General features: G+C 44.0%; 1 protein-coding gene across 1 annotated transcript in view; it reads right to left on the reverse strand.

Moving 5' to 3' along the window:
• The window catches only part of LOC140907689 (uncharacterized), a 115588-nt gene that overhangs the window by 69482 nt on the left and 31045 nt on the right, over nucleotides 1-15061 (reverse strand). Inside the window, 3 exon segments of the mRNA XM_073334248.1 lie at nucleotides 4798-5712; nucleotides 7285-7336; nucleotides 14836-15059. Of these exon segments, the coding sequence (XP_073190349.1) occupies nucleotides 4798-5712; nucleotides 7285-7336; nucleotides 14836-15059 (1191 nt within the window).

Below are 15061 nucleotides of genomic sequence, written 5' to 3' on the forward strand. Positions count from 1 at the left end.
CGAGTGTCGAGGAAGCCCCCCCGCTCTAGGCCACCAGGTAACTCAGGAGGGTGGAAGACCATGAGTGTCGAGGAAGCCCCCCCGCTCTGGGCCCAGGCTAGCCTGAACACTTCTCCCTCCTGAAAGCTGCTGTGTTATACCTTCTGTTTGCATTGTTTTGTTGCATAGTTTGTTTTGTTTTCCTTGGTAATTTTTTGTAAGTGTTACAAATAAAATTTTTTCTGTTTCAAAAAAAAAAACTATATACATGAAATTATAACCTATAATATTACTGTAACAATTACTATAACATCACTATACAAACCATGCTCAGTGCATCATGAGCCTTCTGAAGACACCCAACATGACAAACTTTGCATTGGATACCACACAATCATTTTATAAAGATGAACATGGGGTGTAGGGTGTTCCCCCGAGGTACAGAGTGTCACAGCATCTAATGGCAATCAAAAGCCTTGGAGGGAGTATAGTCGGGATACATGGACACCTTCAATGCTGTAATCACAGTAATCAAGTTGTTTAAAATAATCTCCCGCTTTTATTTCACTATGTTCCACTCTCCTGCTACCCAAGCTGATTGTCAACACAACACCCAGCTATGTCCCCTTCAAAACAAACACCACACTTGGAGAGATATGTTTGTAGAATATTATAATTTAGAGACGCTCCCTCATAATGGCCAGTATTATGGACAAAGGAATTTGGAGAAGTGCTCTGGGGGCGTTGGGGGTGGGGTTTGGGAGCTTTGCAGAGCTGTGTGCGGCAGTTCACCACAGTAGCTGTCCAGTGTGTTTTATTAAAGTTTTGTTCCTTTCTCAGTCACTGGTTTGCTATTTAATGATCGTTACATGGTGTCACGATCGTTACATGGTGTCAAAAGTGCTGAATGAGAAGGAAACTGTGGTCATTTTGAAGTTAACTCCTATGTTTGCAACTGAAAGAAGAGACAAAGGGAGAAACCAGAGAAGACTTTAGAAACAGAGCTGCAAGCCTATGTGGATTTGATTGTTAAGTCAATTCCCACAGCTAACAGGAAACTGCAACAGATAAGAGAGGAAAGGGAGCAAAATGAATCATTGGCAATCCTTAAAGAAGTGATCATTAAAGGGTGGCCTGAAGAAATAAGCAGTTGCTGTCCAAGTATAAGAGAGTATTTGAACTGCAAACATGAGCTTACTGTGATAGATGGGGTGATTTTCAAGGGCAGTAAGGTGGTAATTACAATGAGCCTCCGTAAAGAAATGCTACAGAAGATCCACAAGGGTCATTTAGAAATTGAGAAGTGCAAACAATGAGCATGAGAGGTGCTGCACTGGCCATGGATCAATCATGACATTACTCATGTGGTCGGAAACTGCTTTTCATGCTTGAAATACAAGCCATGCCAACAGGCAGAGTGACTGAGACCTCATCCAGTTCCACAAACGATTTATGAGGAGGTAGGCATGGATTTATTTACTTGGCAACCAAAGGATTATTTAAGAGTCACAAATTATTATTTTCTGCATCCAGACATTGGCACAATGCACAATACTAATAGTAAGTCAGTGATAGTCGGCCTGAAGGGAATCTTCTCCAGACATGGAATTCCAGATGAAGTCTTTAGCGATAATGGACTGCAACTTTCCAGGGCAGATTTTAGGAAATTTGCCATAGATTGGGGTTTTCATCACAAAACATCAAATCCAAATTGCCCCCAATCAGATGGATTTGTGGAAAGATTTATACAGACAGTAAAGAACCTTATGAAAAAGACTTTTGACAGTGGGGATGATTTGTATAAAGTGTTACTGGTTTACCAAAGTACACCCCTGGAGAATGGCTTTTCTCAGCTCTGATGTTAATAGGAAAAAGGATCAGATCTAATTTACCAATTACTGAGAATTTACTGAAATCTCAAGACAATGAAACCATACAGAAGATGAAAGAAAATCAGAAGTGGAAGCAGAAATATTTTAACAAAAGGGCCTGTGATCTCCCATCTCTTAACCCAGGTGATGGAGTGTGCCTAAGGAATCACACCTCTAATACTTGAGACCAAAGAGGTACCATTAAAGAACAGCTGCATCCAAGGTCTTATGTAGACCAGACAGACCAGGAAGACACATTTCAACATAACCAAAGGGATCTACGAGTAATCTCAGAAAGTTCCAACACATTGATAATAGATGTGGACTCTGGCATTTCCCATCTGACTGATCCTTTATCATCAATGCACAAAGGAGAAACTGTCAAGGAACAAGAGAACAACTCAGACTGTAATGAAAGGTTGATACTGAGAAGACCAAAGCAGGAGATTAAATGTCCTGAAAGACCATAGAGACTCGCTAACCTGCCCGGGGAATGGGTATTTGAAGAAACTGACTGGTAAAGACTCAATCAAGAGTGATATGCTGGTAACCTCTCCTCACTAGGTAGATGACACATTGGGTTTATGGAAATGTACTACATAGGTTGAGAATTTAATGCATGTGTTATTAGATAGTTGTTAGCTATATATATATATATATATAGGTTAATTCATTTCTCTTTAAGAGGGAAGATGTAGAGATATGTTTGTAGATTATAATTTAGAGATACTCCCTTATAAGGGACAGTATTATGGACAAAGGAATTTGGAGATGTTCCCTGGATGCAGGGTGTTGGGTACACAACATGGCTGCGTGCAGTTCACCACATTAGCTCTCCAGTTTGTTTTATTAAAATTGTATTCCTTTCTCATTCACTGGTTTGTTATTTAATGAACCCCAAGATTGTTACAACCACAATGATCCCTAAATGTTTGATCCCCCAGGACCCACATTGCTCTCCTTCTGGCTCTACACAGCCGATCCCCTAATCTCGACAATGACCGCTCCTTCTAGCACATAGTGCTTAGCATCCAGCTCCCTCACATTCTGGTTTATACCTCCCATCCCTCTCTCATCAATTCTAGGTGTTCCACTGTCCTCCTGGGGAAGGATTTTGCCAACAAAATGATCTCCAAAGGATCAATCACCTTAGCACATGCTCCCTCTCCTAATCACTGCTGCCCCACTTCCCTCATATGATATCGTTTTTAATCTGCTTGTTTTGGGCAGTGCCCCATATTGCCCATGTGCCCCCAGAAAGTGCAGCTCTCATTGATTTCTGTCCGATCTCTCATGCATTATTAATGTATCTTCTACAGGAATCAGTGGGCATGCTCAGTCTGGGGTAGGGTTTCACTCCCCCGTGGGTTCTCTGGTGTTGAGTGAGCGATGAATTCTGGCTGAAGCTTTTCCCACACGGAGCACATGTATAGGGTTTCTCTCCTGTGTGGATTCGCTGATGTCGAGTAAGATCTGATTTCCGACTAAAACTCTTCTCACAGTCAGAACATCTATAGGGTCTCTCTCCCATTTGCAATCTCTGATGTTTAATAAGGTCTGCACACAGGTTCAGTCTCTCTCTCTTGTGTATTATCAGGGGAGAATTCTCCTCCTTATTTTCACTCAAGAAGATCGCATCATCTGCTGGAATAAAAATATATATGATTTCTTTGGGGGAGAACAATTTCAAACGCCAGAACTAAGAACAGCAAAGGATTTATCCCAAATCTAAAAACTATTTATGAGACTGATAATCAGGAACCAAATCTTTAGAGAAAGGGTGGGGCCAATTCTGAAGCAGAGTAATGAAGACTAAGGCTCATATCCTTAATGGTATTTAGATGCCTAACACCCATTGGACTAAAGGACTAAGCACAGGGCTAGCATCCAGGAATGACTAAATTCTAGTCACAACTCTGACCAATTCACTAAATGAATGCCCTTTGGAAATGTGAAACACTATAATGGTCACCAAACATTAATAACTGATGGCTATCTTGGAATTCCAGCATTATACTTTACTCGTGGATAGTTTCACAGTTGGTTCAACAACTTACTCTACCTGTCTGGGTAGCTTTCAGAACCTCTCTTTGTTTGGTGCCCTGGAGATCTGGGACACACGGTTCTTCCCCTCGTTCCATCTGGGAGATCACATCAGGTTTGGGAACCAGAAATCCTATTCATGAGACAGAAAACAGTTGATGTCACCATTTGTTAAATAGTTGGGCAGTATTTATTAAACAATGAAAACAATCATTCACCCAGAGAGATCAGAGTCTCAAATGTCTCCCACATGACGTCCCTGTAGAGTTCTCTCTGCCTTTCATCCAAAAGTGCCCATTCTTCCTGGGTGAAGTACACAGCCACTTCCTCGAATGTCATCTGTATCTGAAACAGGAAGATTTCCCTACTCAGCTGACAACCCTAATGGTCAGAAACTAGCTGGGTGGCAGAGGACAGAGCAGCAGCATTAGGGTAGTGTGAAAAGCATCCTGAGTGTAAGAGGCAGGATACAAGGGGAAGGCATATATCTGCATATATCCCCCCTGAAAGCTTTGTGGGTTTGTTTTATGCAATGAAGGAGAGTGAGAAGCGGCAAAGAAAAGAGAAGAGAGAAAGACTGCAAAAGATGGAGAGAGTCAGGTAGGTTTGTGGGCTTGTTTTGTTTAAAGACGAGGGAAGGAGGAAAAAATTGGAGAAAGGGAGAGTATTAAATTGCAAAGTGTAGCTCACGAAAGCTCATGCTCAAATAAATTGGTTAGTCTCTAAGGTGCCACAAGTACTCCTTTTCTTTTTGCGAATACAGACTAGCACGGCTGTTACTCTGAAACCCATAAATTAAATTCCTCCCATTGTTAAGAATTACCTCCGTTATGTGTGCTTTTAAATGTCAAGTGGATGGTAAGAAGATGTCCCCTTTTTGTCAGCCCAGACCCTCAGTACTCACCATTTTCTGGTGCTGGAAGAGTTGTAATTTCTGACCGAAGCTTTTCCCACACTTAGTGCATTTATAGGGTTTCTCCTCCATGTGGACCGTCTGGTGATGAATAAGGTCTGAGCTCCAGGAGAAGCTTTTCTTACATTCAGGGCACTTATAGGGTCTCTGACCTATGTGGATCCTCTGATGTTTAATAAGCGTTGACCTGCAGCTAAAACTTTTCCAACACTCAGTACATGCATAAAGTTTCTCGTCCGTGTGGATTCTCTGATGTACAATCGGGTCTGAGTTCTGACATAATCTCTTCCCACATTCAGCACATTTATGCTGTTTGTTCCCTGTGTGGATTCTCTCATGCTAAATGAGTGTTGAGCTCCGACTGAAGCTTTTCCCACATGCTACACATCTGAAGGGTTTCTCTCTGGTGTGGATTCTCTGATGCTGTGCAAGCTTTGAGTGTTTATTGAAGATTTTCCCACATTCGGTGCATCTGTAGGGCCTCTCTCCCCTGTGGATTTTCTGATGATGAATGAGTGTGGAGCTCAGAGTGAAGCCTTTTCCACATTCCAGACATTTATAGGGTTTCTCTCCCATGTGGATTCCCTGGTGCTGACTAAGTTTGGAGTTCTGAAGAAAGCTTTTCCCACACCCAGTACATTTATAAGGTTTTTCTCCCATGTGGAGTTTCTGGTGTGTAGCAAGATTTGATCTCAGACAGAAGCTTTTCGCACATCCTATACATGTATTTGGACTCTCTCTCTGGGCAATGATGCTCTTGTGTGTCCCCAAACCACTTTCACAGTGAACTGATTTACCCTGGTTCTTCCCTACAGAATTTCCCTCTTTCCTTTCCGATCTGCCCTGACTCTCAGAGATTTTTTCCACAGTCAGTATTCTGGGCAATATCCCCTGCTGGTCTCCCGGCTAATGTCCAGTGTGGTTCTATCTTTTCAGGACCTTCCTGCTGAGGAGTGACCTCTTCAGTGATGATCCTATCATCTGCTAGAATAAAAATAAAATGAACCATCATTATTTATAAGACTGAAAACCAAGATTTCAATCTTCTGCATCCCTTCCACACAGGGTATCAGTTCTGCTTCAAGATCACCTCCAAGCACTTAGATAAAAGATGGATAAAGGGACCACTGATAGATGACAGTGCTTTACAATACTGGTTAACTTGAGATGAGACAGACCTGGGAGACCATTGGGGATTAGTTGGAACTCCATGCATCAATGTCATCTAAGTCTAAGATAGCTACTGTACTAGTGTGATGCAAGACTGCATTTTAAAGGCTCTTTGACTGGACTTTTTGGCTAGCTGTCACTGTTGGAATTCCCCTCAGCAACCAGTCTCCTGGCTAGTGTCCTCTGGTTCTGATTCATATTGTTCTGACTGCCATGTGGGAGCATTGAGTATATGCACCTGTTTCTCAAGGAAACATATCCTTTTGATCTAAGTTATGGGAAGGGAGACCACATACAGTACTACAATGAGGGAGACCTTAGAGATGCATATAAATAATGAACAAAAAATAAACTCTCACCAGTGCAGGTGCCGCTAAAGATCTCTCTTTTCTTGAAATCTTGGCGAGTCAGGGCATCTGACTTTTCCCCTTGTTCCACCTGGGAGATCACATCAGGCTTGGAAATCCGAAATCCTACTCATGAGGAAACAAAACGAGGGATAGCAAACATTGTTAAATACCTGTAGAGTACTCGCTACAAGCAATCACCTGTTATTTTAAAACTCTCTCCTGTATGTGCCGGAGTGCCTGTTAGCTGAACAGACGGAGTACGTTTACAGAGCTCTTGTGGGAAAGCAAAACTTTTACGGTGGGAGATTCAGAGATATGCACACATATGGGGACTTGATGACTCAGCACAAGTATTAAGCTACTGGTACTTGATAATTTCCATACTTGCAGATAAGTCAGAGACCCTTCTGAGAACGAAGCCAGAGCCAAGGAAGGGGAATAAATTATTTTGTATTACTACAAGCATGTACATGTAAATGCAAGCATTCTCCTTTCATAGAATGCTCTTAGCCTTGAAGGAATGGCACCTCCACTGTATTTCTAAATTTAGTATTTAATTGAAGGGACACTGTCTCTATCACACAGGCATCTGGGAATGATATACATTAATTCCTTGGAAACACAAGGAACCCAGAAAAGAACCCTGAGCAGAAGCCAGACTGGGCACTAAACAGACACAAAACGTGCTATTACCTAGCAAGAGCTTGGTGTCACAAACCTCCTGCATGATATCCCTCCAGACACGTCCCTTTTCTTCATCCCAAAGAGTTCCCTCGTCTTTGATGTAGAATGTCTCTGCCACCTGAAAGTACAACCATTCCCTGGTCACTGCCTACAGCTCCAGCAATAATTCCACCTCTGGACAGAGAGGGAAGGAGCTGTCAATGTCAGGGCAGCATGAATAGCTTTTACCAGCACAGGCGGCTCTAGGGATAAGGGCGGAGCTGGTGCAACATACCTGCACAAGGTCTGTGTGTTTATGCAGGTTGATGTGGGCCAGGGTGTGGAAGCTAACAGGAGATAGAGAGGGACAAAATGTCTTTTGTGATAAACAAATTGATTTTAAACTAAAAGGTGAATTTTAGATATACAATGTCCCCGCCCCCTACCCACCCCCCACCTCCCCAGACAAGGCAGCTGGAGCTCTGTGGAACATAACAACATTAGAAATATAATTATAATCAAAAAGTCAAACTGAAGCAACTGAGGAATCCAAGAGAAAAAAAAGAGGGAAATGACAGCAAAAAATAATAAATATGGGGCCAACAATGCACAGTCTGAAGAACAGTTCCACAGTTAAAGTAGCTACCTTTTAAATGTGTGGTGCGATGGATTTCCTGGAGGGGAAATGGCTCTATACCGTCAGGAAAAGTATGATTGCCTGCCAACTGAAGATGCCACAGTAGGATCCCTATAAGCCATGTTGTGTGGAACACAGATAAGCAGCGGGATGAGGCTCAAGGATGAGGTCACAAATATAGCTAAAACTACCATTAAAAGCTTATAGTCAATTCACCATCTTAGACATAGCAAGTGTAAAGAACACAAAGCAGCCATGGTTGCTCAAAACAGTGAGCACAGATGTTGCTGCGGTTCAAACAAGCTGCAAATGACATGGAAGCCCTGCTAAGGGTGAAGCACAATAACTCAGCCTTTTGGTCATGAAGCAAGATGCTACTGCTGCAATGGTCATCACAGGACAAATAAAGGCGTACCGTCAAGATTGGTGTAACTCCAGTGAACTGTCACATTATGTCCAACTGGGAGTTTTCTGTGGAAAGGGCATGCTCAAAAGCAACAAAACGATTCTTAACCTGACTCACTACTTCTGAATAAATCCCTTCAGCAAGTGGTGACAGGAAGGACAAGTGAGGCACCATGTCGAAAAGACCCTCTACCCAGAATCGAGACTTCCGCTCTCCCAGAAATAAGGATGAGGTAGCTCCAGTTCATCCAACCAGTGACAGCATCCGATAATTCCTCCAGAAGAGAGACCAAACTTGCAGGATCCACAGGGCAATGACTCTCATAAGCTCTGTAGCTTAGTGATGATACTCTTTCACCTGGCTAAAAATTTTGGTACATTTTTAAAATATATAGCAACAGGGGAGACTGGATTGCTCAAAGAAGGACATTGCATTACAGATCTGTCCATGAGGATGTAATTTTCCATCCCCACTAACTGACTACTAACATTTAGGTATGACTAGATCCTCTGGAGGGCAACTTCTCTTATGGCTTGATCCAGAGCCCACTGAAGTCAAAGGAAAGCCTCCAACTGATTTCAGCAGGCACTGGATCAGACCTTTAGTCAGTAAAGCAACTACCCATGGTTAGTCATATAAAAAGACACCGAGAAGTGCAGCATGACCAAATTGATCCTGTCCTATAATTAACAGCATGATCCTGATCAGCATGGCCTCAGCACTGAAGGAAGCCCAGCACCCAGACTGGAACCTGCTATGATGTCATTGGTGTTCAAGTGCATATTGGATAAATAGCTACCAGCTTCTCCATTTATCTCCTTCTCCAAAGATAGGAGGGTAGAGACTGGGCAATATTTGACGTTAAGCACTTCAGCATCAAGCAATGTTTTTTTAAGGAAGGGTTGAGCCTCTGCAGACTTACAGCTATTCCACACCCTCCCCTTACAAAGTGTGGTGTTGATGATGCCAGTGAATAAACATCGGGGTGCAATGGAGCAGATTCTGGCAATACGTGATGTTTGGAAGAGGGTAGCTGCGGTCTGAGATGTGGTGAGGAGATATGGGTGGATGTGGTAGGAGGCAGTGTTTGTGAATGGTGTTTGGAGTAGAGTGCGTGATAGAGGGTGCTGTGGAGGAAGCATGTAGTAGACAAAGATGAGCGGTGGGAAGGGTGTTTCCACTCCTGGTTCTACCATCACTGCAGAGGAAATAGCACCTTCACGGCATTTCCCAAACTTCCATTGGGTAGCACTAGCTAGTTCTTGGGGAATGTTTGGGCTTGGTCTACATGTACACATTTTATTGGGATAGCTATGTAGGTCAGGGTGTGTGAGTTTTTACCAACATAGTGAGACCGATGCAACCTCTTGGGTGGACAGTTATACTAGTATAATGGTGCCATATACTGGTATAGTATTCTCCTTCCCAAACAGGAATAAAGGATACCAATATGAACACGTTTATATCAATACAAGTGCATCCGCACTAGGGGATTGGACTGCTTTAGCCGCACCCGTACAGTCAGAGCTGTACAATTTCCTCCTGTAGTCAAGTTCTTACTCACCAACCCCCTTCCTGAAATCCTGGTAGAGAGGGTCAGCTGTCACCAGGCTGTGCTGAGGATTCACACACCCATGTGCGGTGCCTGAACTAGCTGGATTGCTTCTTATTTCCAGCCCGGTGCAGCTCAGACTCCAGTCCCCTTCCTGCCCTTACCAGGCCCTGCTGCCAGCAATTCCAGGACTCTCTGCTGTTTTCTGTCCCGTGCCCCTCCCCTGCGGCAGCCCGCAGCTCTCGCCGCTCTCCCTTTATCCCAGACCCCCGACTCACGGCTCAGCCGGCAGCAGGGATGGGGTTGTTAATTTGATCCATGCCGTGTGCCAGGGCACAGAGAGCAGGGGCTGAGATGGATCCAGGGTCCAGGTGCCGTGAGCGATCTCAGTGCAGAGGGACACACCAGGTTTCCAAGGGATGGCTGGGGCAGGATGTTCCATGTGCATCACGTTACTTCCCGGTCCTCTCTGGGAAAGGGAGGCATGACTTGCTCTCTGGTTTTAATCCTTAACTCCCCAGATTCAGAGAAATAAGTAACTCTTTCCTAAAACGCTCTCAGTTCTCTCCATCCCCTTAGCTGGCTCAGAAACAGCAATTCCCATTTATGCCAGGTCAGATCGGATCATCTAGCCCAGCAACCCCACCCTGATAGTGAAGAGAAAGTGCAAAGAAACCCTGTAATGGACAGGTTTCAGGGTAGCAGCCGTGTTAGTCTGTATTCACAAAAAGAAAAGGAGGACTTGTGGCACCTTAGAGACTAACACATTTATTTGAGCATAAGCTTTCGTGAGATACAATAAATGTGTTAGTCTCTAAGGTGCCACAAGTACTCCTTTTCTTTTTGTAATGGACAGGTAAGGAATAACCTGCCCCTGTGCTATATCACTAACCCCCAAAGTTACAAAATTGAGTTAGATCACCAAAAATCATGAGATGATTAAAAAATATAATTTAAAAATGCATAATGTTTTTAATTTGCCTCTGGGTTTTGAGGCTTTGGAGTACAGTCAGCTCACCTTTTCAAACTGTTCTGGACAACCACCGTGGGTAGAAACATATTTTTTTCAATGAAAGCTGAGATTCTCATATATTCAGACAACTCCAACAGCTGGGACCCTAAAACAAACACTAATTATTTACAAGACTCAGAATTAAATTGGGAGAGATGGGGGGTAGGGGAAGTTTCTTCCTAGGCACTAGCAGTAATGGGTTGGTCTATATCCTCTAGCATCAGGGATTATCCTCCCTACTAATATTTATTCTATCTAATGTAATTGTGGATGTTCTCATTGTCCATATAAATGTCTCATCCTTTTAAAAATCTTGCTGAAGTCTTGGCCTCAATAATATCTTGTGGCAGTGAGTCTCACAGGCCAATCATACATTGTGCGAAATGTATGGATTCCCTTTAGTCAGCTTTAAAGTTTGTTTTCGGTTTTCTTTCATGTCCATGTGTTCTCCTGAGAAAGTGTAAACAGGAGAGCCTGACTGCCCCTCTTCAGGCTAGTGACCTCGGTCCTATTCCTGTCACTGTTAATGAAGAAAGAGCCTTCTCTGCAGCTCACGCCATCTGAAGCATAGAGGTATGAAGACTTTAGATACACATAATCCCCTTCTATTCCTTGTACTTCCGGGAAAGTATGTCTCTGATTCTGATTATAGGGGCTCAGATCCATGTTCTCAAGGCCCCAACCCAATATCTCCGCCTGGGAGAGAAGGGGGCATAACCAGTACTCTCCAATAGGAGCGAGTGCTAATTTTCATACCAAGTAGTATATTGAAATATTCATTCTGACATTATTTTGGGGAAAATTCATCATTGGAATGAATCAAGTCATTGCTATTTCATCTCTGGTGTTTCCCTATGTTTGAAAATATTTTTGGTAAGAGAGAGCTGAGTCACCTGGCACTTAGTAAATATCATCCAGATTTGGGCAGTCATTCCAGGAAGTGCAATTTGTGTAACTGAAACTCCGTTAGTATTTGTTTAATAGTTTCTTGTTTCTGCAGGAGATCCTCATTTAGCTAGCTTGAATGAAAAGTATTACTGTTTTAAGGTGTTTTGTTTATGTATGTGTGTGTAAAAATAGCACACGGTATAATGCAGTCTCTGCTACTTATGGTTGGCAGCTGACTAGGTAGGAATCCAACCCATGCGTGGGGCTCTGGGCTCTGTGCATTTTCAAGTTATCTGGAGAGGAATGTTGAAGCTGAGGAGCAGAGAAAAGAGCCAAAGGAAAAAGAGAGGCACCAATCTTTGATGAGGTGCGTTGAGGGAGTCCAAATGATATCAGGGGCCGTTGGGGCAAATCATTCATTGGAGTGGGTTCTCAGTATGCAGGGAGAGAGCCATAGTAATTCACTGTGTTTCTAGATTAGTTGTGGGTGGTGGGGGTCTCTGTGCATGTGTACAGGGGCAGATTAGTTTGTTGGGCAGTTGTTTGGGGGGGACGGGACAGGGCTGGGTTGAGGAATAGATACCGTTGGCCTGAGCATAGGACAAGAGCTCCTGGGAAGGATATGATTACATCAGTATCTCACTTTTCACATTTTTATGCAAGTTTCTAGTGCTTGTGGTTGTGAAGAAACACTCGAAGACATGACTCCAGTGCAACTGATGTGGGGGCATCTGCCTGAGTCCGCAGAGAGCTGGGAACAATGGGGTGAATTTTCCAAGTCATCTCAATCGCATGTTGATTTCTTTGCCCTCAGAGCCCTGCCAATGTCATCCCAGCAGAGGACTCTGTGTGTGGCAGGAGAAGAAGAGCACATTGGGGCTAGCCATCCAAGCAAATGGCCACGGGGATGGATTTCTGGTAAGTACTAGGCAGCCTTGTGCTGCTGCTCCTGCCTCTCTGTGGGGTGGGTGCCAGAGACCACACCTGATGCCATTCATGCTGCTCCTGAAAGGGTTGGGGAGATGGGTTTGTTGCCATCTCTTGGGGGGGGGAAGGGGCTCCACGCCACTGCGTTGCTGGGTGAAGTGGGCCTCCTTTCACTGTTATTCCATGTGGGGAGTGGGGCCAGAGCGTGAGGTTCATGTGTGAGTGTGGGTTTGTGTGTGCACGTGTGTCAGATGGCAGGCCACAGATTAATTCACTGATAGTTAGGAACAAAAGTGCTTGGTCATGGAGTGGGGGCTTCCCGCTCCTCTTCTTTAGTTTGGGTCTCAGTATTGTGAAGAGTTCATGGCAGCTCCTCTCTCAGTGGGTTGAAAGCACCTGCCCCATCAGCTGCCCCTCTATAGCCTGGTCTCAGACTAGAGATTCGTGCAGTTTCAGCCATTGGTGGCCAATCATTAGTGTAGCTGAGACAGGCACGGTTTGCACCTGAGGAGGCTATGCCTCTTTGAAACTCAAAGTAAGCTCCCCCAGTGCAAATGGCAACTTTACCTGTCAGCACTCGTGCTTGTACTGATACAGCTACAACAATGGCTGCAACCCGGTGAATCACCAGTCTGGACTGGGCCTAAAAACATTTATGCAAATTGAAAATGCCCTGTCCCCTTTTTTTTTTTTTTGCCTGAAGATGCTGGCAGGTATGGAGACCCCTGGTGCAAACCCTTCCCTTACCATTCCTCATTGTTGGCATCTCCGTTGAATCTAGGGGCTCAGGTCTGTTTCTCAGAGAGAACCCTATCCTCACCCATCACCTGAGAGGGGGCATGGCCTAGCCAGAGTCTTCCAATGGGAGCAGGGACTAATTTGCATGGCAAATAGGGCCACAAAATATGCATTCTGACATTATTTCTGAAGTAATTCTTTATAAGATCTAATCTTATTGAAGCAGGTTGCTGCTTCAGCTGTCCTTTGAGACCCTAGATTTGAAAAACCAGAACACAGCTGCATCTGCTGGTGCTTACAGTGGCTCTCCCTCATCTCCAGGAGCTGCCCCCGGAGATGGCAGTAGTTCCTCCTGCTCGCCTCTGCTGGCCTCCTGGAGCCATTCAGGGAAGAGGAAAATACACTAGTTTGTACTGCTTAGAAGCACTGTACAGCCAGCCCTGAAGTTCCCATGCTACCCCCGCTTGTGCTTCCCCCAGGATTGGCTGGGCAGTAACAAGGGATTCTTGTATTATGAAAACAGCAGAGCCTGGTAATTCTTCTCTAGTACCATCCCCCTCTCTGTCTCTTTGCACATTCTCATCCTCATTGGTTTGAGAGCCTTCCTTTCTGCATCTTCTGTCATACTTCAGTGTCATAAATTCTCCTGTATCTTTGAAAAATGGTTCCTTATGTTCTCTGTAGCAAAGCCTATGAATCCTTCCCTCCCCCATTAACACACTTAGGAGTGAATGGTTCTATTTATTTCAGCTCCCTGTGCCTCAGATTTCCCATCTGTAAAGTGCGTTGAGACCTACTTATGAAAAGCGATTAGGTGATAGAGTTATTCAACATACAATATTTTTATACCATTGACTGCTGCATTTCATTCCCCCCCCCTCCCCAGGCTTTCAGCTGTCCTGTAATAGATCCCCTCTTTCATCCCATTATAAAGCAACCTTTGCCAGGAGAATTGATAAATCCATAGTTAAAGCAAACTGGAGTTTTACTGTGATCCAGTGAAATATTCAGAAACTATTTGCTCCTGCAGATAGACTATTGAAATTACACATTTCTCTCAAAAGCATTTATTAGCTTCAGAACCTTCTAGGCCCCTATATAGGCAGGAATAAACAGACTTAATTTGTGTTCTGTGTGATTAAACAACTTCTGGGCTGCTTCATTCGTCTTTGTACACCTGTGATTACAAGAGGCTATTCTCTCTGTACACTTTGCAGAGTGTCTGAGTCTGCCTTCCAGAATCAATGTAACTTAATTTGCACAATAAAGAAACCCAAAGGTTTTAATGCTTCGTGGATTGACTTCAAGTGACTGTCTCTTATGTCTTCTCTGTCAGTAATATAAATACATAAGAGAAGGAAAAAAATCCCTCTTATCCCTCCCAGTCTCTAGTCAATGACCCCCTACAACTCCTCTCCCTGCTATTCTCCTGTTCAGAATCACTCCCCACAACTTGACTGATCACCCAGTGTCTGTTCTCTGCTTTCTCTTCACTTTACTTCTTACCACTCCCTCTACAAGCATCCAGTCTTTTAGTATGACAGCTCCACCCTCCCTCATGCTTTGGGTTCTTACTAGCCAATGTTCTGAACTTCCAATCCCCAAATGAGCAGTAACCTCAGGAACATGCTTGCTCTCCCTCCAATGCTCGCTGTTCTAGAGGATGTATTTTGTTAATTGGAAGAGTGACTGATGCACCTAAAAATGAAGCTGCCTCTTGATTTCCACTCCACGTGGAGACTCTGATGCAATAACAGAAGCGCCTTGTTTCGGAGGCTTTCCCCACACTGTGTACATCTATAGGGGCTTTCCCCTTTGTGGATTCTCTGGTATCTAAAAAGATGTGCACTCTGGCTGAAGCTTTTCCCGCACTGGGGGCATTTATAGGGTCTCTCACCCTTGTGAGTGTCGT

The sequence above is a fragment of the Lepidochelys kempii genome, chromosome 1 (assembly GCF_965140265.1).
Source record: "Lepidochelys kempii isolate rLepKem1 chromosome 1, rLepKem1.hap2, whole genome shotgun sequence".
Taxonomy (NCBI): domain Eukaryota; kingdom Metazoa; phylum Chordata; order Testudines; family Cheloniidae; genus Lepidochelys; species Lepidochelys kempii.